At 32.3% G+C, this 24,884-nt stretch overlaps 7 protein-coding genes across 8 annotated transcripts in view; 2 read left to right on the top strand and 5 right to left on the bottom strand.

Annotated features, from left to right (window-relative positions):
- Positions 1-2,971, bottom strand: part of LOC124541531 (dynactin subunit 1) — a 39,266-nt gene extending 36,295 nt beyond the window's left edge. Inside the window, exons 1-3 of the mRNA XM_047119447.1 lie at positions 2,771-2,971; positions 2,507-2,701; positions 1,116-1,246 (exon numbers count right to left, since the gene is read on the bottom strand). Coding sequence (XP_046975403.1) covers positions 1,116-1,246; positions 2,507-2,683 — 308 coding nt within the window. The 5' untranslated portion in view covers positions 2,684-2,701; positions 2,771-2,971. The remainder of the gene's footprint in view (positions 1-1,115; positions 1,247-2,506; positions 2,702-2,770) is intronic.
- Positions 2,972-7,088: 4,117 nt separating this feature from the next.
- LOC124541661 (eukaryotic translation initiation factor eIF1) lies at positions 7,089-7,848 on the bottom strand. Its single transcript, XM_047119587.1, has one exon. It carries the CDS (start codon positions 7,776-7,778, stop codon positions 7,446-7,448), a length of 333 nt encoding a protein of 110 aa, XP_046975543.1. The 5' UTR covers positions 7,779-7,848; the 3' UTR covers positions 7,089-7,445.
- On the bottom strand, positions 7,797-8,668 carry LOC124541660 (protein D3-like). The gene has a single exon (XM_047119586.1). It carries the CDS (start codon positions 8,652-8,654, stop codon positions 8,094-8,096), a length of 561 nt encoding a protein of 186 aa, XP_046975542.1. The 5' UTR covers positions 8,655-8,668; the 3' UTR covers positions 7,797-8,093.
- Positions 8,669-9,129: 461 nt separating this feature from the next.
- LOC124541678 lies at positions 9,130-10,400 on the bottom strand. Its single transcript, XM_047119605.1, has 2 exons — positions 10,218-10,400; positions 9,130-9,597 (listed from the first exon to the last, which is right to left on the bottom strand). Exons 1-2 carry the CDS (start codon positions 10,225-10,227, stop codon positions 9,197-9,199), a joined length of 411 nt encoding a protein of 136 aa, XP_046975561.1. The 5' UTR covers positions 10,228-10,400; the 3' UTR covers positions 9,130-9,196.
- Positions 10,401-10,642: 242 nt separating this feature from the next.
- LOC124541677 (caltractin-like) lies at positions 10,643-13,354 on the bottom strand. 2 transcript variants are annotated; one of them, XM_047119604.1, is made up of 5 exons: positions 13,140-13,354; positions 12,502-12,595; positions 12,029-12,202; positions 11,387-11,499; positions 10,643-10,726 (listed from the first exon to the last, which is right to left on the bottom strand). In XM_047119604.1, exons 1-5 carry the CDS (start codon positions 13,242-13,244, stop codon positions 10,667-10,669), a joined length of 546 nt encoding a protein of 181 aa, XP_046975560.1. In that variant the 5' UTR covers positions 13,245-13,354; the 3' UTR covers positions 10,643-10,666. The 2 variants fall into 2 exon arrangements, with proteins under 2 accessions (XP_046975560.1, XP_046975559.1); XM_047119603.1 differs by lacking the exon at positions 13,140-13,354 and adding an exon at positions 12,735-12,916.
- A 43-nt stretch (positions 13,355-13,397) lies between these two features.
- LOC124541679 (probable small nuclear ribonucleoprotein Sm D1) lies at positions 13,398-13,967 on the top strand. Its single transcript, XM_047119606.1, has one exon. The coding sequence runs from the start codon at positions 13,530-13,532 to the stop codon at positions 13,905-13,907; it is 378 nt and encodes a 125-aa protein (XP_046975562.1). The 5' UTR covers positions 13,398-13,529; the 3' UTR covers positions 13,908-13,967.
- A 518-nt stretch (positions 13,968-14,485) lies between these two features.
- Positions 14,486-19,814, top strand: LOC124541676. The gene is made up of 4 exons (XM_047119602.1): positions 14,486-14,575; positions 16,047-16,143; positions 18,169-18,324; positions 19,187-19,814. Exons 2-4 carry the CDS (start codon positions 16,099-16,101, stop codon positions 19,667-19,669), a joined length of 684 nt encoding a protein of 227 aa, XP_046975558.1. The 5' UTR covers positions 14,486-14,575; positions 16,047-16,098; the 3' UTR covers positions 19,670-19,814.
- The last annotated feature ends 5,070 nt before the right edge of the window (positions 19,815-24,884 follow it).

Raw genomic sequence — 24,884 nt, 5'->3', positions numbered from 1 at the left:
TAAAAACTGTTAGTAATTGATTTGTATACAATATATAAACTAATAGTATCATCTCTTTCTCTCTTGTAGTGCAAAAAAAGGATAGTATGTTTAGTTTAAAGATTGTATACAAAATACATCGACACTTGTGTATGCAATTTTCGTTTTTAAATATTTTATCGTGGTAAACAGTTTGTTTAGATATTCATAAAAAAATATAAAACGTATTTATTTATTTTTCCAAATTTTTTACGGCTCTTAAAACAACTCCTTTACTGTTTTACAGTTATCATTAAAAAAAAAACTGAAAATAATTTTGTACTACACACGTTCCACTATATTTCTGAAGATTTTTTTTTTATTGTGCCCTTCTATTTGCGCGCGAAATTATAAAACTTTAGTATTGTACAGAAAACACGATGGTTGAACAAAACTGTTACAGATTTAATAAATCTGCTTTAAACTGGTAAGATATTTAAGATTAATGTCAACATTTATTATTTTCAAATAAAAATGTTTTTAATTAAAAAAATATATAATTTTTTTTTTAAGAATGTAAGCAAATGCATTCAATTTTGAATCTGTAGTTCCAAACTGATATGGCTGAAAAAAAGCAACTTTTTTTTTAAGCTTTTATGGTTTCAGCAAATTTTTCTTGTTATATATATAGCTTTTGAGAAACAGCTTTACTTGATGTATAAAAAGTACCGTTTCATAGTTGTCTTGCTTGCCTTGCCCGCATCCTGGCTTGGTGTTACCAGCCTTTTGCGATGACTTTTAAATAAATAGTTTTTTTAATACAACAATTCTTATAATATTAATCGTAATTTTAATCTACCTAAAAATTCAATTACTTTTTTTTATTAATATTTAAAAAAAAATCCTATTTGATAATTATTATTAGTTTTTAAAATTCATTAGTGAATTCATCAAGCATTAATGCCATCAAACTTAACCATACATGTTATTATAACAACAAAATAATTTATAAAAAACAACAGTGTTACGCAACATAGGACAACACATCCAACTATTTGAATTGTTTGTAGCTTTTAAAATTAATTACTATATATTAATTTTTATGCGCTCTCTTGTATAACAACATCCCATTAGTATTTATTAATAATCCTCGTTACCTGCTCAATCGCCTGTTAGAGACTGGCTTCTCCTCGGTAGATGTTGTCATCGAGGTCTCCATTGGGTTGTCTTCGGCATCGAGGAGCTGGATTTGTGTCTGTCGTACGAATACTCCATAGTTTTCTTCACACTGTAATTATAAATTTAATAATTGGTAATTTCTTATCAGATACTAGCTTTAGTTACAATTTAATGTATGTATTGCTCTCCGATTAAATCTTGTGCTATATTTAGAGACGACAATAGACTGACAAATATGGTTTTCAATCACTAAACTTTTACTTTGCTAGCTTATAACTCTACATTCTTGATTATGCTTTACTAGCTGTGCCCGTGACCTTTTACGTGTTTGAATTTAACAAAAAAATATATATTATTATAGCCTGAGTTACTCCCTATTATATCAGTTATCTGCCAGTGAAAGTCCTGTCAAAATTGGTCCAGAGATTAGTCGAAACAGACAGACGGACCGACAAAAATTGTAAAAAAAAAATATTTTGGTATATGTACTGTGTATACATACATATGCATTGAGTAAAAAAAGGGATATTTTAATATTCCAAACAGACACTCCAATTATATTATGTGTATAGATTATTTACGTTGTCTAGGTACAGTGTGTCCATCATATATGAGAACTGAGCACTAACACTGCAAGTGGATTGTACACTAACTCACTCTGATTAGGAACACAGTGATATATGTTGTATCACTGTCACAAAAAGATCACTGAATTAGATAACTAGGTATTCAGAGATTATCCTACTGTAAAAATAAGTTATTTAAGCCTGCTTCACAAGATCAATGTAAGATTAAACAGAAGAATACATTATTTCTCTGAGTGGATCGTCTGAAATATACACACATGAGCGTAAATACCAACAATAAAAGAATTATATTTACCTAAAAAATATTTGTGATTTATTAAGGACTATTTCTGTAATTTTGATGATTTCTACATTAAGAGAGAGGATTTTAGCTAGTAGGATAGCCCGTCATTGATATATACTTTGTTTGAGAACTAAGTTATTATACATTGTTTTTGTGAAATAATTAAATACTATTACTATAATAATTTTAGATCTTGCTATGTATGTAAGAGTTAAGTTGGCCCACTTAACCAATGTGGGTTCAAACAGAGGCAACCCCCACTGAATTATCTCGAGCTTGGTGGTGAAGAAAAACATAATGAGGAAACATGCATGTGTCTAATTGGAACAAAATTTTGCCACATGTTAATCCACCAACCAGCATTGGAACAGCAAGGTGGTATATGCTCAAAGGGAGGCCTCTTGGCTTTGCTTAGCAGCGGGAAATTTACAGGCTGTTATTACATTATTGTTAGGTATATTATTGTTTTTTTTAAATATATGTAACTTAAGAAACTTACACGAAAATAAGAGTGTCCCCGAACTGTTCCGTTGTTCTTTCCTTTTGCTTCGTCTAAAATAATACCAATCCATTTCCCAGTAGCGAAGGTAGGGTACCCGACGTAAGCAATAGAGCCCTTAACTTCCTTGCCTACCACCATAACACGCTGGCCCAGCGTTAAATGTTTATCCGACATCTTCAAAAGCCTTTAACACTAGAAAATCAAGTTCAGCGTCTCGTGAAAATATTAAAACGAAATATCAATAAATATTTTTGACATTACCTTAAATGTAAAAAAAATATTTCTCAGCTAGAGAAGCTCCTATCTATTATACTAAATTATAAATTAGATGTTTTATTACATAACAACAGGGTATGCTGTTATTTAAGACCATTTAAATAAGGGTAATATGTGCATCGAGCATTGAAAGTAATTCTGTAGCAACGACAAATAAATTGAAGGCAAGTACATCAGTCGTCAAGAAAAGTCATTGTCAAAATATGAAATCATCAGTATTCCGTTTCACAATTTTATTTTCATTCCAATAGAATCATTACGCTATCTTATTTCGTCTTAAAGAAAATATTCAAAAGTTAATCATAAATCTGATAAAAATAAAATTCCGAATAAAATAATATTATAATTAGAATCTTTGGATATGGAAATGCTCCATAAATCGAAAAAAAATGTTTAATACAGTAAACAAATAAGATGAAGTGGTAATTTGCTCTTAATAATTGCTCTACTTAATAAACCACTTATTATCTATTCAAAACTGAGCAAACTCGTAATATTGTGGAAACTTTTATTTTAATATTACACTGTTTCACTAAAACGATTCATTATTTTTTTTAAAAAAAGATGTGGTTTTGTTATACAATATGTGTTATATGGTATCAATAAATTTCAATGAAATCGAAAAGAACGAATACGAATATATACGAATAGGTTCTTTTCATTAACTAATTACAATAATGATTATTTTTTAAATACAAAGCTGCAATAAGCAATAGAGTTTATTATATAGTAAATAAACGTATATCAGGAACATTTGCATTATTTTTTTTTTCTTAATCTTTGCGCTACTTTTATTACAAATTATATTCGTATTGCCATAGAATATAGCAATCCGCAAGCTTTGACTCACGGTCAATAGTATGCACTAAACTGACTGTTTTATTACTCATTATCACTATAATTTATTGTCTTGTTTAACTACTAATTACACTATATATTAATTATGATTATTATTATTGTTATAAGACATTACTCCGGTAAAGATCCTACGTATGCTTAGCCTTCTGAAATCTTGCGTACTGTCATATACAATAGATATTAGTATAACTAATCCAGACATAATATTTGGATTTTTTTATTTTAATTATATGTTATCAGCGGCGTAGCTATCGTGGGAGGAGGTACAGCGCACCAGGGCCCCGGAGTTCAGGGGGCCCTCTAAACTAAACCTTAAACTTCTGTAGCAAGAAAATCACGACCCAGCTCACAAGATTTCTTATTTGGTATCTATAATTTAATTATTAGTTACAGAGGAATGGGAAAGAGTGGGTAAGGGCCGATTCTTTTTCTATGCAACGGGGCCCTTCCTCACCTAGCTGTATGTTATATTCCTATACGGACATAGTCTAGTATCGTATCACATTAGTACCGATGAAGGCCAAGAGTTTTATTGGCCTACTACCTAGATCTGCTTGCCACTCTGAAGATCTTCCACGTGTATAAAAATAATCTAAGATCTTGATTTGAACTCTGTGTGAAAATAAAATATCCTTGATTTTTTTTAGTTCATTTTATTCTCGATAACAATTCGGAGTGAAAAGCATATCGATGAAATTCGATAACTCGTAAGCACTTTGGTCCAAATTTATTTTTTATAGGTACGAAGTTTTCTACAATAGTATCATATAAATTAAAAAAGGAAAATAAATCTACAAGCATAAAACTGTAAGAGAAGCAATTACTACTTGGTGGTAGGGCTTTGTGCAAGCCCGCCTGGGTAGGTACCACCCACTCATCAGATATTCTACCGCCAAACAACAGTACGCAGTATTATTGTGTTCCGGTTTGAAGGGTGAGTGAGCCAGTGTAACTACAGGGACAAGGGACATAGCATCTTAGTTCCCATGGTTGGTGGCGCATTGACGATGTTAGGAATAGTTAATATTTCGTACAGCGTCATTGTCTATGGGTGATGGTGACCACTTACCATAAGGTGGCCCATATGCTCGTTCGCCAACCTATACCATAAAAAAACTACATCATCACTCGTCTCTACCTGAGATTATTTTTTAAATAACTTTTGTAGTATCATGAGTTATCAACTATTAGTTTTTTCAAAATTGCAAGGCAATCTCATATCTGCCTTTTTGTAGTTATTAGAGCCCATCAGGGCTTATAGTATTTTACTAGAATAGTTATTACCCGCAACAATTTAACCTGTTAACGGCAAATAAACGTTGAATATTGCTGACCATCTATATTAATAATATAAACGTCAAAGTAACTCTGTCTGCTGTCTGTCGCTCTTTCACGACCGAACCGCTGCAACAACAACAACAACAGCCTGTAAATTCCCACTGCTGGGCTAAAGGCCTCCTCTGCCTTTGAGGAGAAGTTTTGGAATATATTCCACATGGAATACACATGTGGCAGAATTTCTATGATATTTGTCGATGCTTCACGATGCTTTCCTTCACCGCTGAGCACGAGATGAATTATAAAGACAAATTAAGCACATGAATCAGCGGTGCTTGCCTTGGTTCGGACCCGCAGTCATCGGTAAGATGCACGCGTCCTAACCACTGGGCCATCTAGACTCGCCGAACCATTGAATTTGATGAAATTTGGTATGAAGCAAACTTGAACCCTTAGATAGACATGAAATACTTTTTTTTGTCTAACATATGACAACCTCAAATGCGAGCCAAGATGTGGGCGACTACTTCTAATACTACTACTACTACTGTAATTCAATGATTATATTGATATTTTAAATTATAGTTGAAATTCTTGAAACATGTTACTTAAATTATTTTTATGATAAATAATAGAGGTATTAAAATATTTTATACCAATATACTAAATTAAAAAGGTGAATAGCAAGTTATAGTAATGTCTGTGCAAATTACAATTAGTACAATATAATACCACGTCCGCAGACTCGTAGCCATGCACACGAGTACCGTACAATGGTGCATTGCACCATTATGCTACTTTTTGCAGAGGTTAAGAAATTTTCGTAGAATATAAAAAATATATATGAAGAAATATGGCCTCAATGATTAAAATTTAAAAAAAAAAGCACCAATATTTTCGGCCACCTGTATTTAAAAAAAAAAAGCTAAAATACTTATGCAAAGGTAAATAATGCTGTCAGCCCCATGTGTAATATTTATACACATCTTAAAACTATTTTATTTATATATTCTCAACTATTCTTAATTTTATAATATTTTTTTTGAGATATGAGATGAGATGAATACTAGTTTGTTTTTGTTGTATGTTAATATAAAAACTTGAAGTAAAATTACCATACCATTCGCGATTTTTAAAACTAAACAATATTTATTTATGATGTAGGAATCGAACCTGTTACTGTTGAAATTATAGGGAATTCAGAAAAACCATGGGTAAAAGTACAATAATTAATCGACTATTGTAATAGAAATATATTCAAAAATGGTCTGAACATTTTTTTTCTTCAAATGATCAAACGACATAATTAGAAATCTTTAGTTTTGTTATCATATTTTAATTTCAAAGTTTTTATTTAAAAGCTATTTAATCATCAGAAATTCAATCGAATCAGCGCTCTAATTTATTATAATGACAAGAAACCAAATAATTCATGAAACAATGACGCATGAAGCTGTTTCATAAGATAGAATTGTTTGAAGTAAGTCATCAAAATAATGAAGTAGCTGACCTCAGCCTTGTCATGAGTCACGTACATCGTGATACAGTGCTTCCTTAAACGCATACGCAAGCATTGGCCGTCATGTTAAAATGCAACAGTTAAATATTTTAGAATCTAGTTCTATTAATAAATTATTCATCCATTGGACTAATTTTAGAATACAATTAAGATGTATTTATACTCATCGTTGACTTAAAATAACCTCAAATTTTTATTTAAAAAAAAAAAAACTTGGTATGTACTTTCACACGGTAATCTTTAACTTTCTATAACGGATAATATTATTTTTTATAGGTGAAATTTTAATTAGGTCAACATACGAATATATTTTAATCTGTCGATATCATACCGTAGTTACGTACATATCTTTATTCATATCAATAAAGTATGTAGTTTATTTGTACAATTGATAATACGATGGCCTCGTCTATAAATTACGATAACGAGTCATTTAATTTACACATATACGATTGTTAGAATAATTTAATACAAATATTAGTTTTAATAATAAGTATGACGGAAGAAAACTCATTTAGCGTGACAGATCCACAAGGAATTTAACCACTTAGCACGCCCGCCCCGCCTACTTTCACTGTTATTCATTACTAATCCCGTTATAGGACCGAGGACGCTAACCGCCACCGATGCATAAATGAAAGACACACATACAAAAACATGTTTTAATAATTGAGACACACCATATTATTATTATTACAGCAATTTATAATAATGTCGTAAAAAACAAAAATGATTATTGACTATTTCGTTCGGCGTTGATTGCAACTAAGGCTGTCCGATAGAGACGGCGTCGATATTCAAAATTACATTTATGATACATTAAGTTAAGGGAGACAGCAAGGCACAGGGCGCGAGAGGCCGGGCGGCCTCGATCCAATGGTCTCTGTAAACGTCGGTACTTTCTAAATACATATTCGATAGGGTTATAACGCGCACGCTCTCATAATATTAGAAGAACTATGATGATGTCACGGCAATGGACATATTACGTGTCGGTGATGCGGCTTAGAAGCCGTGCACTTTGAGTTGCTCGGGCTTCACGAGTCCCGACTTGGTGAGCCACTGACAAATGTTCTCGCGTTGGTCGCCTTGCAACTGCAGCACCTCGCCGTACTCCGGGTGCTCCACGACCGTTCCGTTGCACGCGAACTCCTTCTTGCATGCCCGCACGATCTTTTTCAGGTCATATTCTGACGAGAGGCCTTGCACCGTTGTTAACGTCTTACGCCCGTTCCGTTGCTGGATTCGGACGTGGACTAATCCATCTTGTACGTCGTCTTCCGAGCTTTTGATAGCATCGGCGAATGGGTCGAATGTGTTGAGATTCTGGATGGACATACGATTGAACGTCTCTACTCTTTGTTGTAACGAAACGCTGCGATACGACGCACGAACACTATAAATGTCACTGATAAGTCTTTGTGGTTAGACGCGCTGACAATGCAACGACCAATTTACGCAAACTCCAAAATGTAATGGCGGATGATATGGCGACTGGACCAAAAAATGAGATTGTCACGCGGAGGCGGAAATAATTATCGATCGAGACCATAAACAATCATGGTTTGTTTTTCGAATAAAGCTTGCCATATATTTTATTAAAATATAAAATTATCGGTTTTCATTTTTCTCAATTATTTTAATATAAATTGTTTAATCCTTTAATTGTGCATATAATTTTGGTACATAATCGTCATATTTTGCGACAAAAAAGTTTCCAGCTATAGGCGGGCCTAATTTGAATTGTTGAGCAAATTTGGAAATCGAAAATTTTCCCCTATTCGATCCCGAATTATTAGGGAGTTTTTTTACATTTGAAAAGTCACATTTTTCGGGTTGCTTGTAAACTAAAAATACATAGCGATGTAAACCAGTTCCTTTAGGTGGTCCAGAGCCAATGTAATCAGAAAGAACTTCACCTTTATTAATATCTCCACCATAAACATTCCCAATAAGCCAATGATGCCACTCTCGAAACTTTGGATTTTCGCGACTTGGAGCATCAGGGTCCACTAAAGCTAAGGTGTAATATTCGGTATCTTTGGTTGCCCATTTTACGGTAGGTTTATCCTTGACTTGCGTCGGAGTTAATTCTTTTCCTAAATCGACAATAACACCACCACGATACTGAATGTCTATTCGTTCAGATGGAGCTGTTGTCAATATATCAGGCACTATACAGTGCTTTTTGAAAGCACTTTGAATATCAGTCATTTTTATATTACTTTTTAATTGTTATATGCAAAAACAAAATACAATAAATAGAACGCAGTAGTCGTTATAAATGTTTGTCCTGCATCAATTGCTTGAAATAACAACATTTCACTCAGTTGCCAGGTAACCAGATTCACAAAAAGTAATATTTTAATTTTTTTGATATTTATCAATTAATTATAACAAGATATTTTTAATTGTTGTTAAATGTTATTAATATGAATATTTTTTAATATTATATTTCCTAATAATATATAAATTAAATAATTTTTATTTACACTATTGTCTATGAAATTTAATTTTCGTCACTTTTGTTATCTGGATTTACACATTGCACAGATAATAAATCGGTACTAACTATACGATAAACTTTCATTTCGAATCAAGGTAATTTCGGTTTTTAATCTTTTATAGCAAGCAAAAAATAAAATATAAGGATAGTAAATTACCTTTTATTATATAAAATACTATTGACTATTGTAAAGACATTTTAATAAATCAGGTTTAATAATAATCACAATTGAAATAAATAAAACAACAATCTAAGTTTTCATTTTACTCTTAGCATCTGTTAACATTGCCTGCACTGTTAAAGGTTTTCTCAGCTTCCTTCCCACGCTGTCTACTTTCAGTTGCAGCACAACATTCTGAGTGTTCTTCACATTCTGTCTCAAATTATCAACCCTTTTCTGACTATTCATAATTTCATCTTTAAACTCATCAACCTCTTTCAACATATCCTCAATATTTATATTAGGTATAGCACTTTTGGACTTGAAACGGTAGTTCGATATTGTTTCTATTTGCAAATTAAGCATTTTATTTTCTACAAGAGACATTTTTTGTTCGTAATCTATGCACATTTTACCGAATCTCTTACGGGACTCCACAACTACGTTCATAAGATGCTCACATTTATCTTCTAAAGATATTTCATCTGTTTCTGAAATTAAAAATATATTTTTTTTAAATAAAGAACTTAGATCTTCGGGAAGACATTATCCCGGTGAAATCATATCTTTATTGATAATACAATACATCATTAAATAGACATCTTCAATTTGTTATGCATGTACTGACAATTTTTATATATAAAGATATATACTTTAGTAAATAACATAAACTTGACAAAAGTATGTAGATGAGTATTCAAATAGAAAATAACTCATTGTTTTTTAATAGTTAATGCTGAATACCTTAAGTTACAGGTTTATAAGTACCTCTCTAGTTACAAGCTTTCGTGTAATACCACAATATATTGATAATGTTATATATTAATAGCTCTATGTTAAATACCATAGCCATTGTTATGTCATAGATAACATTCTCATCCCCCAAAAGGGAACTTGCAGGTTTCAAAACCATCCCTTAATATAATAAGCTTGGGTTTCTGTTTCTCTAAGCTTTGGATATAATGCCACAATTATTAACAACTGATCAACAAAAAGTTAGACGTTGGTTTTATAGAATTGGCAAGTTCTATTTGTAGAATTTTTAAATCTACACTACACTAATGTTTGTAAAGCGGTTAGTAAAAAAACAAACATTTACTAGATGACCTACCCATTTTCATATTTCTCTTGTATCCTCAAAATATATTAAATGTTAACAGCTTTAGATCATAATTTTATGCATGAAATACTCGATAACTAATATACTTTTCATATAAATTCGTATCCAACTGTATTAAAGTTCAATATTTTTAATATTTCAAACAGAAACGAACTTCAAGATTCAAAATAAACACAGACCTCCACAGATAACATTTCGAGTCATTGACTGGTTGAGCACAGATAATAAAGTTTATTTTGTCGATACACGCCATAATCGATATCTATATATGGAAATGATGTTAATTATTCCTTAAAGATTTTGTACTAAGAATAAATTATTTGACAAAAGTAAACTATTATGAGCCTAATTAATTAATCAAATTACAGAAAACGAGTATATATTCCTTTTTATTGTCATTTAATTTAAACACAACAGACTGTTAAAAAAATTTATATTATTCAAGGAGTTACAATATTAACGGAGTTCCTTATCATTTTCATAAATTCCTGAACTGAGATCTGAAAAAAGGACATTATTTTTAAATAATTTACTAGACCTATATTAAAAACTCCAAAATTAAAAAAGTTGCTTTTACATAAAAGTTGTTTTAGCCTCGACCACACGATTAGTGCATTCAGTGGAAATCAAAAATTTCCAGTGACAAAAATTAATATGATGTATTAAAACATATCACATGTAGTTTTATTCCAAAGTTTAGATAACAACTTCGCCTAATTCAAAATCTATTTTGTTCACAAACTCATAACGAAAAGCATAGATTATTTACGAACTGAATTTGAACTCATTCGTTGGATAAAGCCAATGTCAAAGTCGTGTGATTGATCTATAATTATTCTTCGAGGTCGGGTGGAGGCCAAGGTAATACGTAGTGAGTCTATGTACAACACAGATATATTATAAACCTATATTAATATTATATATGTATGTGAAAGTAACTCTGTCTGTCTTTTGGTCTATCACGAGCAAATCGATGAACCGTATTTGATGAAATTTTTATGAAGCAAACTCGAACTCCGAGGAAGGACATAGGCTATTGTTGTTACCTGACACATGACAATCAACGTCCTAAACGCGAGCAAAGCCGCGGGCGACTACTAGTCAATAATATAGCATATAGTTAATTTGCAGACATAATAATAAAATTTAAACAAACTCACGTATCCATCAAAGTCCTTATCGGCATCATCTATCATTTCTTCAATTTCCTCATCGGTCAAATTCTCTCCAAGTATTTGGGTTACCTGTTTTAAGTTCTCAAAACTTATAAACCCTACCGAAAATTATTATTTATTTATTAACGAACACATGATTAAATCAAAAATTTAACTAAAGAGTACACAAGAGGAAGTATAGCCGAAAATTTATGGGGAAACCGGCTGTCATAGTATGGGCATATTATGTGGAGGAATGAGGACCACGTTAAGAGTAAGGTTTAAAAGTATGGACGTGGATAGATATAGAGGAAGGGTGCAAAGGATGGTTGGATTGTGTAAGAAACGATATGGCTGGAAATAATGTTACTAGTGAAGTGATGTCAGACAGAGAAGTCTAACAGAGAAGGATATGCTGCGCCGACCTCAAGTAAAATGGTGGTAAGGGCAGGAGGATGGTGGATGATGGATGATGATCAAGACCCTTTAATTTGAAGCCTCAATAAATTAAAGGCATTAAAATATTGATCTCGTTTGTTTTATATTTACAGTGTAATTGGTCTTAGAAGATGGGACAATCCCGAAATTCCATTGCAAGAAATTATAGGTAAATGTATGTATGTGTAAGGTGTTAAAATAAAATGTTACCAGTATCATCAACATCGAAGAGACGAAAACTTTTCATCACGTCGCCGTCACTGTCGACCGACATGACCTTCCTCATGATGGCTGTTTCGAAATTTTCAAAACTCAACTTCCCGGTTTGCCCCTTGTCAACGCCACTGATCATATTCTGAAGTTCCTCTTTCGTTGGTTCATAGCCTAAGAAAAAAAACTTGTAAGGTGTAGGAGATAAGCTATTATAGTCAATAGTCTCTCTGTAAATCAAAGTATTTATTTGTATTAATTATTCTTGCAAGAATTATTGATAAAAAAATATTTGGGTAAGTGTTTCATTATGATAGTGGTTGATTCTTTATGGTAGAAAATGTATTTTTATTATATCGGAAATATAATAAAAATACATATCACAGGAAGGAATTTTGGTGAACATTGCTAGTCTACTAATTTGTCTCCATCGGCTGTCCTCTTTTAAGAAAAATAATTGTAACTATTATTACCTAAAGCTTTTATTGCTACTCGAAAATCTTCTGCTTTTATTTTCCCTTCCCCGTTAAAATCCAGTAAATCGAAAGCTTCGTGAAGGTCTTCTTTCTAAAAAATTCATATTATCTAAAGTACTATAATTAGAATAATTTCATTTGTTTTGAAAACATGTTTCGCTTAAACCCTAAATTAATGCCTGAATTATTTAATGTTCTATGGCTGAAAAAAAATTGTGTCTATTTTTCACCTGTGCCTCTGTTAAAATAAATCGAGCTTCGGCTTTTTTGTGTTTAATTTTTTGTTGTATATCTTCTAATTCCTTTTCAGATATTTCAGCTGTAATTGATAATTCTACGAGTGCGTTATCCATTTTAAGCTTTACTTTTTTTGTTTATTGCCTTAACAACAGTATTGATTAACAAGCTGTTGTTAATAAGAATTCTTATTCAGAATCAGAAACCATCGCGATTATAATTTTTTAATTTGTTAATTAATTACTTACATGTATCATTTTTAGGTACATGATTAATAAATATGTAACAAAATCAATACAAAAATGTTTATGCAGCTGGTGTGTTTTTTTTTTAATATATTAAAATTACATACAAGATGAATGCTGGATGTTTAAATCTATTATATTAAGTAGTAAAACCTGTTCTTTCGTAAAGATTAGTCTTGCACAAACAGTTTTTTCTTTTCCTTTTTCTTCCTCATCAATGTCTATTTCTGTTTCATCAAGTGTAAGATCTACATTCATGATTGTTTTTACGAAAATACTTTCCAATTACTTCGTTTTAATCACTTTGCTTCATTCGACATAATATGTTTTGATTTAAATGAAGTTGTTTTCAGCCAGGATTGATTTTGCTTTTATCTATGGTGAGTTATGCTACGTGATTAATCAATTTCAAGTTGGCAACACTCATATTTCATAAACCGCCATATTTTGTTTGGAGTTTTGGTAGACTTTTTGAGGTTAAGATCTATTAAGCGACGCTAGTTTTGTTTTCATTTAAAATATAAAAACAACCAAAGAAAAAACATGAAATTAGTAAGGTTTTTGATGAAATTGAGTCATGAGACGGTCACAATCGAACTCAAGAACGGTAGTGTCGTTCACGGTACCATCACCGGTGTCGATGTAGCGATGAACACACATCTTAAAGCAGTCAAAGTAACATTAAAAAACAAAGAGGAGTTGCAGTTGGAAACTTTGAGCATACGCGGAAACAATATCAGATATTACCTCCTTCCCGACAGTTTACCTTTGGAGACGTTACTTATTGATGATGCACCCAAAGGTAAGGGTAAACGAGAAGGTTTCCCGCGCGGCAGTACGAGAGGCGGTAGAGGAAGAGGCCGAGGTGGTCGTGGAGGACCAAGAGGCGGTCGTGGAGGCCGTGGCCGTGGACGTCGATAATTTCCAGTGTTCTCTAGTTCATAAGTTTCATATGTGATTACAGTATATTAATTCGTAAAAGTGTTTTATTTTTAATTCAGTGGGCTGTATAAATCGAGTCAAATTATAAGGTAACTTGTAAACTTAACACTTATTCAATAAATTACATTGAAAGCCAGGTAGTCCTAATTTAAGCAAAGTATTTTTCTAATTTGTGTTCATACATTTTGTAATACCAATTTAAAATACTAAGCTTTGATTTTACTTAACAAGAAAATTTCTTTCCAATGATGTAACGACTTCATTATTCATTTCGTGAAAGATTTAAAAAATCGTTTTTGATAGCAAAGAAAATGACTTGGTTTGATAAAGGACGTGTAAGAAAAATAATAGTTTAAGGTAAAAATTTGTGTCCAAATTTTTATAAAGTGTACAATAATTTAGAACATTTTGTAAAACAAATATTTATAAATAAATATAACACAAATAAGACCTTATTAATAAAGAAATACCTTTCAACCACTGACCTGTGCCTTTAAAACAAAAAATATTCCATAACCCAAAAAAAAAGAAAAAAATGACATAATTTTAGTTCTCATTGACAGCTCAATAAAAATGGTGTAGTGAAATTGGTACATATATTCATGAGTAAAATAAAAAAAAATAACAGTTATTAAGATAAATTCATGGTAATTGTAAAGCAAAAGTTCATAATTATATGGTAAGTGATATTTCAAAACTGATTTTTTTATTTAATTAAGGTTTTTTAATATCATTTTTTGGACAAATGAGTAAGTATCATACTTGAGTCAATTTAATTTATATAATAATTAAAAATGCTTTTTATTCTATTGCAATATGCTCATGTACCAATAGTTTTACTTGTAATGGGATTCTTTTAATAATGAACTTGTTTTAAAGCAAGACAAATATTTTTTATTGCAGTTATGGCATCTATAATATTGTGCAGTAATAATTGGTATTATAAATAAAATTCATATGTTTATAACTTTCAACACATTCCGTAACTGTAATCTGTACTGTATGACAATTTAATATTGTTTAGAAATGAACTATGAGCATATAACCAATAGCCGCATTATGTATAAAAACTAAAACAATATATATATATATGTATATATATGTATGTACATTATTGATAGTCTATCCATGTACCTCACCATCTCACTATACTTATATACATCCTCGTAGCCTCGTAGTCCTTGTGTTGTTAATAAGAATGTATATTACTAACACATGAAAACCAACCTCCTTTGATATAAAATAATTTGTGATACTATATAAAGTAATTAACACCTACTACAAAGTATTGTTGATGAAATATGTATTTTACGCTAAATAAAGAGTGCTTTACAACAACAACAGCCTGAAAATTTCTCAATGCTTGACTAAGGCATATTCTCCCTTTGAGGAGAAGGTTTGGAACATATTCCACCATGCTGTTTAAATGCGAGTTGATGGTATACACATGTGGCAGAATTTCTATGACATTAGACACTTGCAGGTTACCTCATGTTGTCTTGATGTTTTCCCTCATCGCCAAGCACGAGATGGATTATAAATACAAATTAAGCACATATGTATAGCGGTGCTTGCCTGGGTTTGAACCCGCAATCGTCGGTTAAGATGCACGCGTTGTCACCACTGGGCCATACCGTCTCTTGTAGTGCTTTATAATAATTTCAATAATTGGGTCGAGTACTAAGGGCTTATAAACAAATGCTAAGGGTGCTATCCGACCACTACTTGCTCTACAAGGCCCCCTCAATTGAAGTTATTTCAGTAATGGCGGACTTAGCCCGTCAGAGGCCTGGGCCGGAAAAGCTGAATGAGATCACCCCAACTTTAAAAAAAAGTAGTTTTATAAGCGTTTTTCATTTTACATTTGTGTGTGTTAATAAGTCTTTATTTTAATTTAAGAAAATTCTAGATGGCTGTAGAGTGTTGTGTTTTGATCTTGATGAAATTATATAGGTACACAGGTTTTTCTTAAAGGTATTGTATAGGATTTGGTCAGGGGAACGCGGATGTATTTGGAGGCCCCACAAAACTGGGGGCTCAAGGCGGACCGCTTCTCTTAGCCCCCTGTTAGGCCGCTCCTGTATTTCGTTAATTAAATTAAATATATATTTTATTTAGAGAACCATTACGCCATCGATTTGAAGAGGCGTCCTGTGGACAGATTGGCGTCATGGATGATGGTCCGCGACCGATGAAAAATATGAAACCAACACAAGTAAATCTTTGAATATAAGTAGTATAAAAAAAGTTGCTTTCTCTGTCCCAGTGTTGGGCAAATTTTAATTGCAATTAAAATTAAAGATTAACAATTAATTAATTGTTAATTGTTACTACTACAGTTAACAATTAATCAATTGTAATTGTGGAAAATCACAACTAACAATTATTTAATTGTTAACTGTATTAGTAACAATTAACAATTAATTAATTTTTAATTGTTTTGTTAATTTTAATTAAAAATAACAATTAAAAATACTGCTGTAAAATATAAAGACTTGAGCGAAAACGACGACTTGAAATGTTTTTGTTTTATACCTACGCTGAAGAAATATTTATCAATGCAACTTTATATTATATAATATAAAAATAAACACTTTTTTTCTGTGGAAATAGACATTTAGAAAAAATAAGCTTAAAACTTAGAGTCTTTGACCACATTTTTATTCGTCTGAAGTCTAATACTTATAGCTTAATTTTCCTAAAAATTTACTAATTACATTTTGATGTATAAAGTTAATTGTTAGTTTTAATTGTTTTATAAAACAACTAAAAAAGTTAATTGCAATTATTTTAATTGTAAGTTGCAATTGACATACGTTAATCAAATTAATTTAATTGCAAGGTGCAATTAAAAGTTCAATTGCGATTAATTTAATTGCAATTGATTTAATTGCAATTAATTTTTTAGTCAATTAACAAGATAATTGACAATTGATTAATTGGTGCCCAACACTGCCTGTCCTTATGTATGCTTATATCTTTAAAACTATGCAACGGATTTTGATGTGGTTTTTATTACATAGAGAGTAAAGAAACACTGATGATTTTGGAAGTTTGTAATGTGATGTAAATAAACAAATTCTGTAGTACATTTAGTATCATCTTTGCACCCAAGCGAAGCCGGGGAGGCTAGTACATTATATATTGATTGTGCACAGGGTGTCTTAAACCTATTGGAGGCCCTGGGCACATAAGGGGCCGGATATGACTGACAGAACACTATTTTGTTGGAATAGACAAAGAAACTTTCATTGTTCTTGAAAATAATGCTTTGTTGAAACACCAAATTACTGCTTTATTAGAAAAGTTGGATCTTTGTTTTGAAAATATGCAGATCTTTTTATTTGATCTGAGTATCGATCGCGGGGCCCTAGGCACTTGCCCAAAGTGCCCAATGGGATAGAGGGGTCGGCTAGGCATGTGTCCGATATATATATTTGGCTGTTATTTGTGCCAAGAGTGCAACGATTAAATCAAAATCAAAATATACTTTATTCAAGTAGGCTTTAACAAGCACTTTTGAATCGTCATTTAATAACGATGTTATGTGAAATTACCACCCGTTCGGAAAGTTGGTTCAAACGAGAAGAAGCGGCAAGAAAATCAGTAGTTACTTTAGTTAGTTTTTCACTATTTAAAAATACAGTCATTTTAGTTAATTACAATTATATTTGCATGTAATATATCCGGCCTGGAAGTCCACAAGTATTAATTCCACGCTTTTTTATCATCTGCATAATCTTATACTGTCTGACCGTAAAAAATGGCATTTTGGACACAGTTTATTTTCTTAGTTCTCTAGTTGGGTTGAAGTGACTGAGCCACTGTGATCTCTTAAGGCTGATCTACGTTTGAGCTCTCAAGGTCGCTGGCGCATTGGTAATGTAAGGTATGGTTGATCTTCTACAGCCCCAATGTCGGTAGGTGCTGATGACCACGTAAACATTGCGTTCTTATCTATGCCTATAATAAAGAGTGTCTGTTTGTAATATTGAAATAGCCCCTTTTTTACACAATGCATATGTATTTTATACACGGTACAAATACCAAAATAACATTTTTTACAATTTTTGTCAATCTATCTGGTGTGTCTGTCTGTCTGTTTGTTCCGGCTAATCTCTGGAACGGCTGGACTGATTTTGACGGGACTTTCACTGGCAGATAACTGACATAATAGAGAGTAACATAGGCTAACTCGTACGAGGTCGCGGTAACAGCTAATCATAATAATCTTTCGTAGAAGAATCCCAACAGTGCGGAACAATTCCGAAACGCACACAAGTCGGTCCACGATAGTGGTAATATGAGCGAGGACAGGATGAAGAGGGTACACGAACACAACCTCGCTTATCCCAAGCTGAGGGATGAGTTGGACAAGCGACGATCGCTGAAACAGGTAATAAAATAGTAAGCTGTAAGTTGAGTCAGTTGCTGGTGGGCTATCCCAGGAGGATAGCTCCTTTCCGAAGATGAGCTTTGGACCCAGTGGCGGCGCAAGATCGAATCTTAATGTGGGCAAGATACAATTTGCGAGGCGCTTGTTTTTTTATTCTACAGTATTCTGATCCCAATGTTATGATTACTTTTTCAAATTTCGGGCGCGAGGCCCACACCGCCCACGCCTTACGCCACCACTGTTTGGAGCCTACTCAAGCACGCTGTTCCGATAAGTTGAGGTAAAAATATGGAATAGATGAGTAAAATTTGTGAGGTACCGTTAAAGGGCGTGCGTGCATATTATATTAAAGTCATAATTAAGTATATGTGTTTTCATACACTAGAGATATAACAAATTAGATGCTATTACTTACTTACTTATTATGAGCTGAGATGGCCGAGTGGTTAGAACGCGTGCATCTTAACCGATGATTGCGGGTTTAAACCCAGGCAAGGACCTCTATATATACATGCTTAATTTGTATATATAGAGATTATAATTAATCTCGTGCTCGGTGATGTAGGAAAACATCGTGAGGAAACCTGCATGTGTCTAATTTCATCGAAATTCTGCCACATGTGCATTCCACCAACCCGCATTGGAACAGCGAGGTGGTACAGGTTATAAAGACAAATTAAGCACATGAATCAGCGGTGCTTGCCTGGGTTTGAACCCGCAATCATCGGTTAAGAGGCACGCGTTCACTGAGCCATTTCGACTCATCAGTCATCACTCATCTACCGCAATCCAAAAGGCTATGAATAAGTATATCTAATAAATGGACAAGATAAAAGACTATTATTTATTCTGTTTATTTCAGGTAACAATAAACGAAAAGAAAATATCATCCTTCGATCCGAAATGCAGAGCTTGTATGAAACTGAAACAATTAAAGAAACTCCGTAAATTGAATATACAACCTCGATGTGCTGCGAAATCCTCGAAAAGAAAGTACCAGCAGGAAAGAAAGTCTCGCGTGAAAAGAAGGGAAAAATTTGAAAAGAGGCGAACGAAAATGCACGGACGAGAATCAACCAGTAGAAAGAGAAATATGAATCGCTGTGTTGAACTAATCGACAAAGACACAGGAATGGATATTGAACCGTTAAATAATTTACTGTCAAGTGAAAGGATCGTTGGGATGCAGGAAAATAGCAAAAATGCCGCGAGAAATCCGCGTAAAGAAAACAGCTCAACGAATTCAGTGAATACTCTGAATAATCCTAATACGAGTAACTTTTCGATGAGCAGTTACAACACTTACACATCTATGGATCATGAGCCAATGGTGTCTACGGATTGATTTCGCCACAGATAAAATTAACAGTCTTTGTTATGTCAGTGTCAGCTGTCAAAGTATTTTTTTTTCGCATAAAACCTTATTTTGAATTTGTTTTAGAAATTTGAACTGTTTGCATTATTATTATATAATAAAGCTTTTATTTATTGTCGCTGTTTCAATATATTTGTTATAATTAGTGGTTTATAGTTAAATATAATAATACGTATAGGGAAAGGGTGATTTCTTAACTGGAGCATATGATTTAGTCCGATCACGGAGCACCGACCTCCGTGGCCGTGCTCCCAGGTTCGATTTCTGGCTGAGTCAATGTAGAAAAGGTTCATTAGTTTTCTATGTTGCCTAGGGTCTGGGTGTTTGTGGTATCGTTACTTCTGATTTTCCATAACACAAGTGCTTTAGCTACTTACATTGGGATCAGAATTCAGAATAAAGTATGTGATGTTGTCCAATATTTATTTATTTATATTCTAGTCATTAGATACATTTGGAAATGCAAATTAATGTAGTAAGATATTTGGACATGTTGTGGGAGGCATTTAATATAGCTTAACTAAAAATTGACGATCTCAATTCCCAATGTGCGTTCGTCGCCATCTTGAAAAAAGGGGTTGAATTTAGTTATTACGCGATAACTCGGCTCTGCGTTGTGATACGAGAAATATGATAATATACTATATTTTTAATGTTTTGTTTATGCTTTAAAATTTAGGTCCTATACATTATTAACCTATTTTTGATTGTTTTTGAGATATCGAGCACTAATGGACTGGACTTATTTTGTTACAACAACCCAAGACTCCATTTTGATCGTTACGTTATAATACTGTCTCACCGATTGACGTGTATATTTGAGTATTCCCTTGCAATCTAGTCTGTTATATTTAGGCTAATCGTCGTATAGACGCTTTGTCCCTCTTACGGATGTAATGCTCAAAATTACTGTTACCATACTGACGATTCTCTGGGCATTGTACCGCCGTACTATGCACCTGTAAGATATCTTGATATAGTGTAATTTCAGTAGTTCGGGATGGCCAAAATAATATTATCGTTTTAGAATGATCTTATGATGATGATCTCTCTATCTTTTGTTAGAATGCCACGCTATCGTCCATTTGTTTTCTAATGACAGCTCAATCATATTTAAAATAAGAAATAGTGTTTAGTGTTTTACAAATTATTGATCAATTAATTACAATTATAATTGTATGTAATAAAGAAAATTCAATAGCCCCTGCTATATTCATAATATGCAATAGTAGGTATATATATAAATTATGATATAGAATCAAATGTCATAACACCGTATTGATGGCTGAGATTACTCTCGAAAGAATAGTTTTTAATCTTACTTATAGTCACATCGATAGTGTGTAGAGCTGAGAAAAAGTAGCTCATGTTAGTCTCTCTCGAAATGTTCTCCTTATGTTACTCTACAACATATCCAAAAATGAGCTTTCTCATAGACATAAAATACATAAAATAACAAATGTATTAAGATATTTAAAAATACATTATTGCCAACATACAAATTATTAGGTTTTTTTTTCTTAATATGCAATATTGTATATAATGGTTAGGATCGGTTGGAAAGAATTTAAAAGAGTATATTGTAGGTAAGGAAAAAAAGCGAACAAAAAAATAAATGTAAAAGAAAATCCTTCGTCTGGAGCCGACCCTGAAGAATCAGGTCTTACTTACGATGAAAATGAATTGTCATCGGAACTCAGTTGTAAGCTTTCAAGTTCGATTACAGTCGGAACTGATTCAACTTCTCTAGGAAGTGTAATAAATAAGTATTCTATAGTCTTAGTAATCTGTGAAACGCGCCATTATTAATAGTCATAATGTTTATTAAAAGCCCGCCAAAACTACATTTCCTTATTTTACATACTAGCAGTGCCCGCGATTTTGTTCGCGTTCGAATTTAACAAAAAAAATATTATTGTAGCCTAAGTTACTCTTTATTATATCAGTTATCTGCCTGTGAATGTCCCGCCAAAATTGGTCCAACGTCCCAGAGATTAGACAGACAGACAGACAAAAATTGTAAAGTGTTATTTTGGCATATGTACCGTATATACATATGAAATTAGTAAAAAGGGCTTTAATATTACGGACAGACACTCCAATTTTATTATACGTATAGATAATAAAACCCTAATTTGTGTCATAATTTAATTATTTAAAATAAATGTTAGTAGTCAAAAATAAGTCTGTGTTCGAAATATAAAGTGATTAACATTATAATATTATAACACATTTCATTTTCTTAAAGAGGTGACTCTCTCCACTTGGAATGCTGACCTAAACAAACTAATAAATATTGTTAGTAAAATAAAAAATTACAATAATTGCAAAATATAAAGTTACGTAATCAAAGGAAACGTCGCCCCAAAAATTTGAAATCGCTAGGTCGGCGCGTAATGTCAGTAAAACGAATGCGACCTTGATTTAGTTACTTAATTAAAGAATGCGTTCAATGTGGAGGCTTTCTGCGAAAAAAAAACTTGAAACTGTCCAGAAACGATAGTAAAGTGCCGGAATATGTTACGTGACATAACTCAAAAAAATCATTATGTATCAATGTTGCCCCTTATATAAATACTTCTTTGGGGTCACCAAATATTGGTTCAAGGTTTGGCCGTGAAAGGAAAAACAGACAATTACTTTCCTATTTCTAATATTAGGATATATTTATTAAAATTTTATTTAAAAAATATCTTAATAGTAATTGAGATGGCTGTATATAAAAATACTGCTTTGAAAAATTTGAATTTTAATTTGAAAAATGAATTTACATTATAAAACAAAAAGTAAAGTTTAAAAAATACATGAAATGTACTTTTTATTTTGAAGACATTCTCAAATTCAAATAATTTATGTCCGCAAACTTAAAAGTTCAATAGTGCGATTATGATAAATAATGATGAATCAGCAAATTCAATTAAATCGACTACTGCCGATTTATACAACGAATTTATAGAAATAGCTATATAGCGCCTATCGCGACATTCAACGCTATTTGTCACTATACATTCCCGCGTCAGTTCAACCTGAGAAAGTATGTGCATGTAAATCGACGTGTCAAATTGACGAATATATTAGGTCATATGATTACAAGTTGTTACGTTTGTGTAAAGATCATATTCACATGAGAAAATAAATATTGATAATTTGGGATAGCGTCCTTAATTTGGATGTGATCGGATTTACGAATTTTGCCATTGCTACATGTACATAAGTTCGTGTTTTGCAAGAGTTACTTAGATTGCTATTGATTTATAATAAATTGTTTATTTTTTAAGAAGCATAATTAAGATCCATATACATTGCAAAGATCTTATTATGTAGTTCGTAATGATATTATAAATATTTTTTAAGTAATTTTACTTTTATTTAAATGTAAAAATGACATATACTAAAAATTATATATTTTTAGTTCAATTTAATAAAATAGTAAATATCAAGGAAAGGTCAATTATTTATAAAATAATACTTGTATCATTATTGAAAAATAAAGTTAAAACGTTCATATTTGGAACTGACTATGACTCATATGTATAATCCGGTTACATCAATGATATTACGACCTATTTTTTTTAAAGCATTGAGAAATATTAAAATTTATCGTATTCAATAAAACCTTTTTTATTACAAATATAGTCTGTACGTTTATGGTTGCAGATCGAACAGTAATAAAAGTATAAGTTCTATATTACTCTTGATAATTGGCGCGAAAATTGTTATACGTCAAAATATGCGAGAGCGTTGAAACTTGAGTGGCAGAAGTATCGATATTTTGGCTATCGATAGTTGACCTTGAAAACTATTCAGTTTATCGATAGTACTAACGATACTATCATTTTGATCAATACCTACACTAAGGTTAAATGTTATAATTTTTGCAATACTATCGAATAATATTGTTCACGGGCAGTTATCGTGGACTATTGATAGTTTATCGCTAGTGCACTCAAACTCAAATAAATTTATTCAATATAGAAGTATTGTGTCGAAATGGCCCAGTGGTTAGAACACCTGCATCTTAACTAATGGTTGCGGGTTCAAACCCAGGCAAGCACCGCTGATTCATGTGCTTTATTTGTCTTTATAATTCATCTCGTGCTCAGCGGTGAAGGAAAACATCGTGAGAAAACCTGCATGTGACAAATTTCATAGAAATTCTGCCACATGTGTATTCCACCAACCCGCATTGGAACAGCGTGGTGTGGTGGAATATGTTCCAAACCTTCTCCTCAAAGGGAGAGGAGGCCTTTAGCCCAGCGGTGGGAATTTACAGGGGGTTGTTGTTATAGAAGTATTACACTCTCTTATTGATATTCAATTGAAACAGTACCACCGGTTCGGAAAAGAAAATACCCTGACCTGTGAAGAACCGGCGAAAGAAACTTAGCGGGTTTATATTGTCTCATATATTATATAAACAATTTAATATGAAATAAAAAAGGCAGGAGGCGATCGTTTCATTCCCAAAGTGTATATATGTATATGCAAAACTAGTTGAAACTCTCTTGCGTGTTTCCTATCACAGGTGGAGTCAAGAATAAACACGATTTATATTGAATTGACCACCGACTCCAAATATACCTAACATTGGTAACAAAATTATACAATCGTAAATCTTTTACTTAGTCTAATACATATTTTTCATTTCATTTTACTTAGAAGAACTCTAAAAGATATTATGAATATGCAATTATTTTTATGTGCTTAAGTTAAGCCCAGTGGGTGGAACGCTTGCATTTTAACTGATGTTTTCGCATTCAAACCCAGGCAAGCACCACTATATATATGTGCTTAATTTGCGTTTATAATTCATCTCGTGCTCGGCGGTGAAGGAAAACATCATGCATGTGTCTAATTTCATTGAAATTCTGCCGCATGTGCATTCCATCAACCCGAATTGGAACAGCGTGGTGGAATATGTTCAAAAACCTCTCATGGGAGAGGAGGCCTTAGCCCAGCAGTGGGAAATTTACAGGCTGTTACTTTTACTTTTTTTTCACAATTACTTTAGTTACTTTTTAGTGCATATTCATTTGTTTTTGAAATATTATATTGTAGTACTTGAAGTCGGTTATTTTTTTGTTTATTTTATTAACTATTGTCTTAGGAATCTACTTAATATTCTTTCCAAGAACGATTACTTTACTATTTAGGTATATTGAAAAATATACCATATGATATATAC

This window comes from Vanessa cardui, chromosome 28 (assembly GCF_905220365.1).
Source record: "Vanessa cardui chromosome 28, ilVanCard2.1, whole genome shotgun sequence".
NCBI lineage: Eukaryota > Metazoa > Arthropoda > Insecta > Lepidoptera > Nymphalidae > Vanessa > Vanessa cardui.
The sequence above is the reverse complement of the archived record's forward strand: the minus strand, read 5'-3'. Positions and strand labels throughout refer to the sequence as shown.

What these genes read in the sequence shown, in the direction of transcription:
- LOC124541661 (XM_047119587.1), bottom strand. Translation starts at nt 7,778, where the DNA reads ATGTCCATCCAGAATCTCAACACATTCGACCCATTCGCCGATGCTATC.
- LOC124541660 (XM_047119586.1), bottom strand. Translation starts at nt 8,654, where the DNA reads ATGACTGATATTCAAAGTGCTTTCAAAAAGCACTGTATAGTGCCTGAT.
- LOC124541677 (XM_047119603.1), bottom strand. Translation starts at nt 12,857, where the DNA reads ATGGATAACGCACTCGTAGAATTATCAATTACAGCTGAAATATCTGAA. An exon ending in AGTAGCAATAAAAGCTTTAG is followed by an intron (nt 12,203 to 12,501) that starts GTAATAATAGTT and finishes TTTTTTTCTTAG; the next exon opens with GCTATGAACCAACGAAAGAG. An exon ending in ATAAGGACTTTGATGGATAC is followed by an intron (nt 10,727 to 11,386) that starts GTGAGTTTGTTT and finishes TCCTTTTTTCAG; the next exon opens with ATCTCAGTTCAGGAATTTAT.
- LOC124541679 (XM_047119606.1), top strand. Translation starts at nt 13,530, where the DNA reads ATGAAATTAGTAAGGTTTTTGATGAAATTGAGTCATGAGACGGTCACA.
- LOC124541676 (XM_047119602.1), top strand. Translation starts at nt 16,099, where the DNA reads ATGGATGATGGTCCGCGACCGATGAAAAATATGAAACCAACACAA. An exon ending in AAAATATGAAACCAACACAA is followed by an intron (nt 16,144 to 18,168) that starts GTAAATCTTTGA and finishes AATCTTTCGTAG; the next exon opens with AAGAATCCCAACAGTGCGGA. An exon ending in AGCGACGATCGCTGAAACAG is followed by an intron (nt 18,325 to 19,186) that starts GTAATAAAATAG and finishes TGTTTATTTCAG; the next exon opens with GTAACAATAAACGAAAAGAA.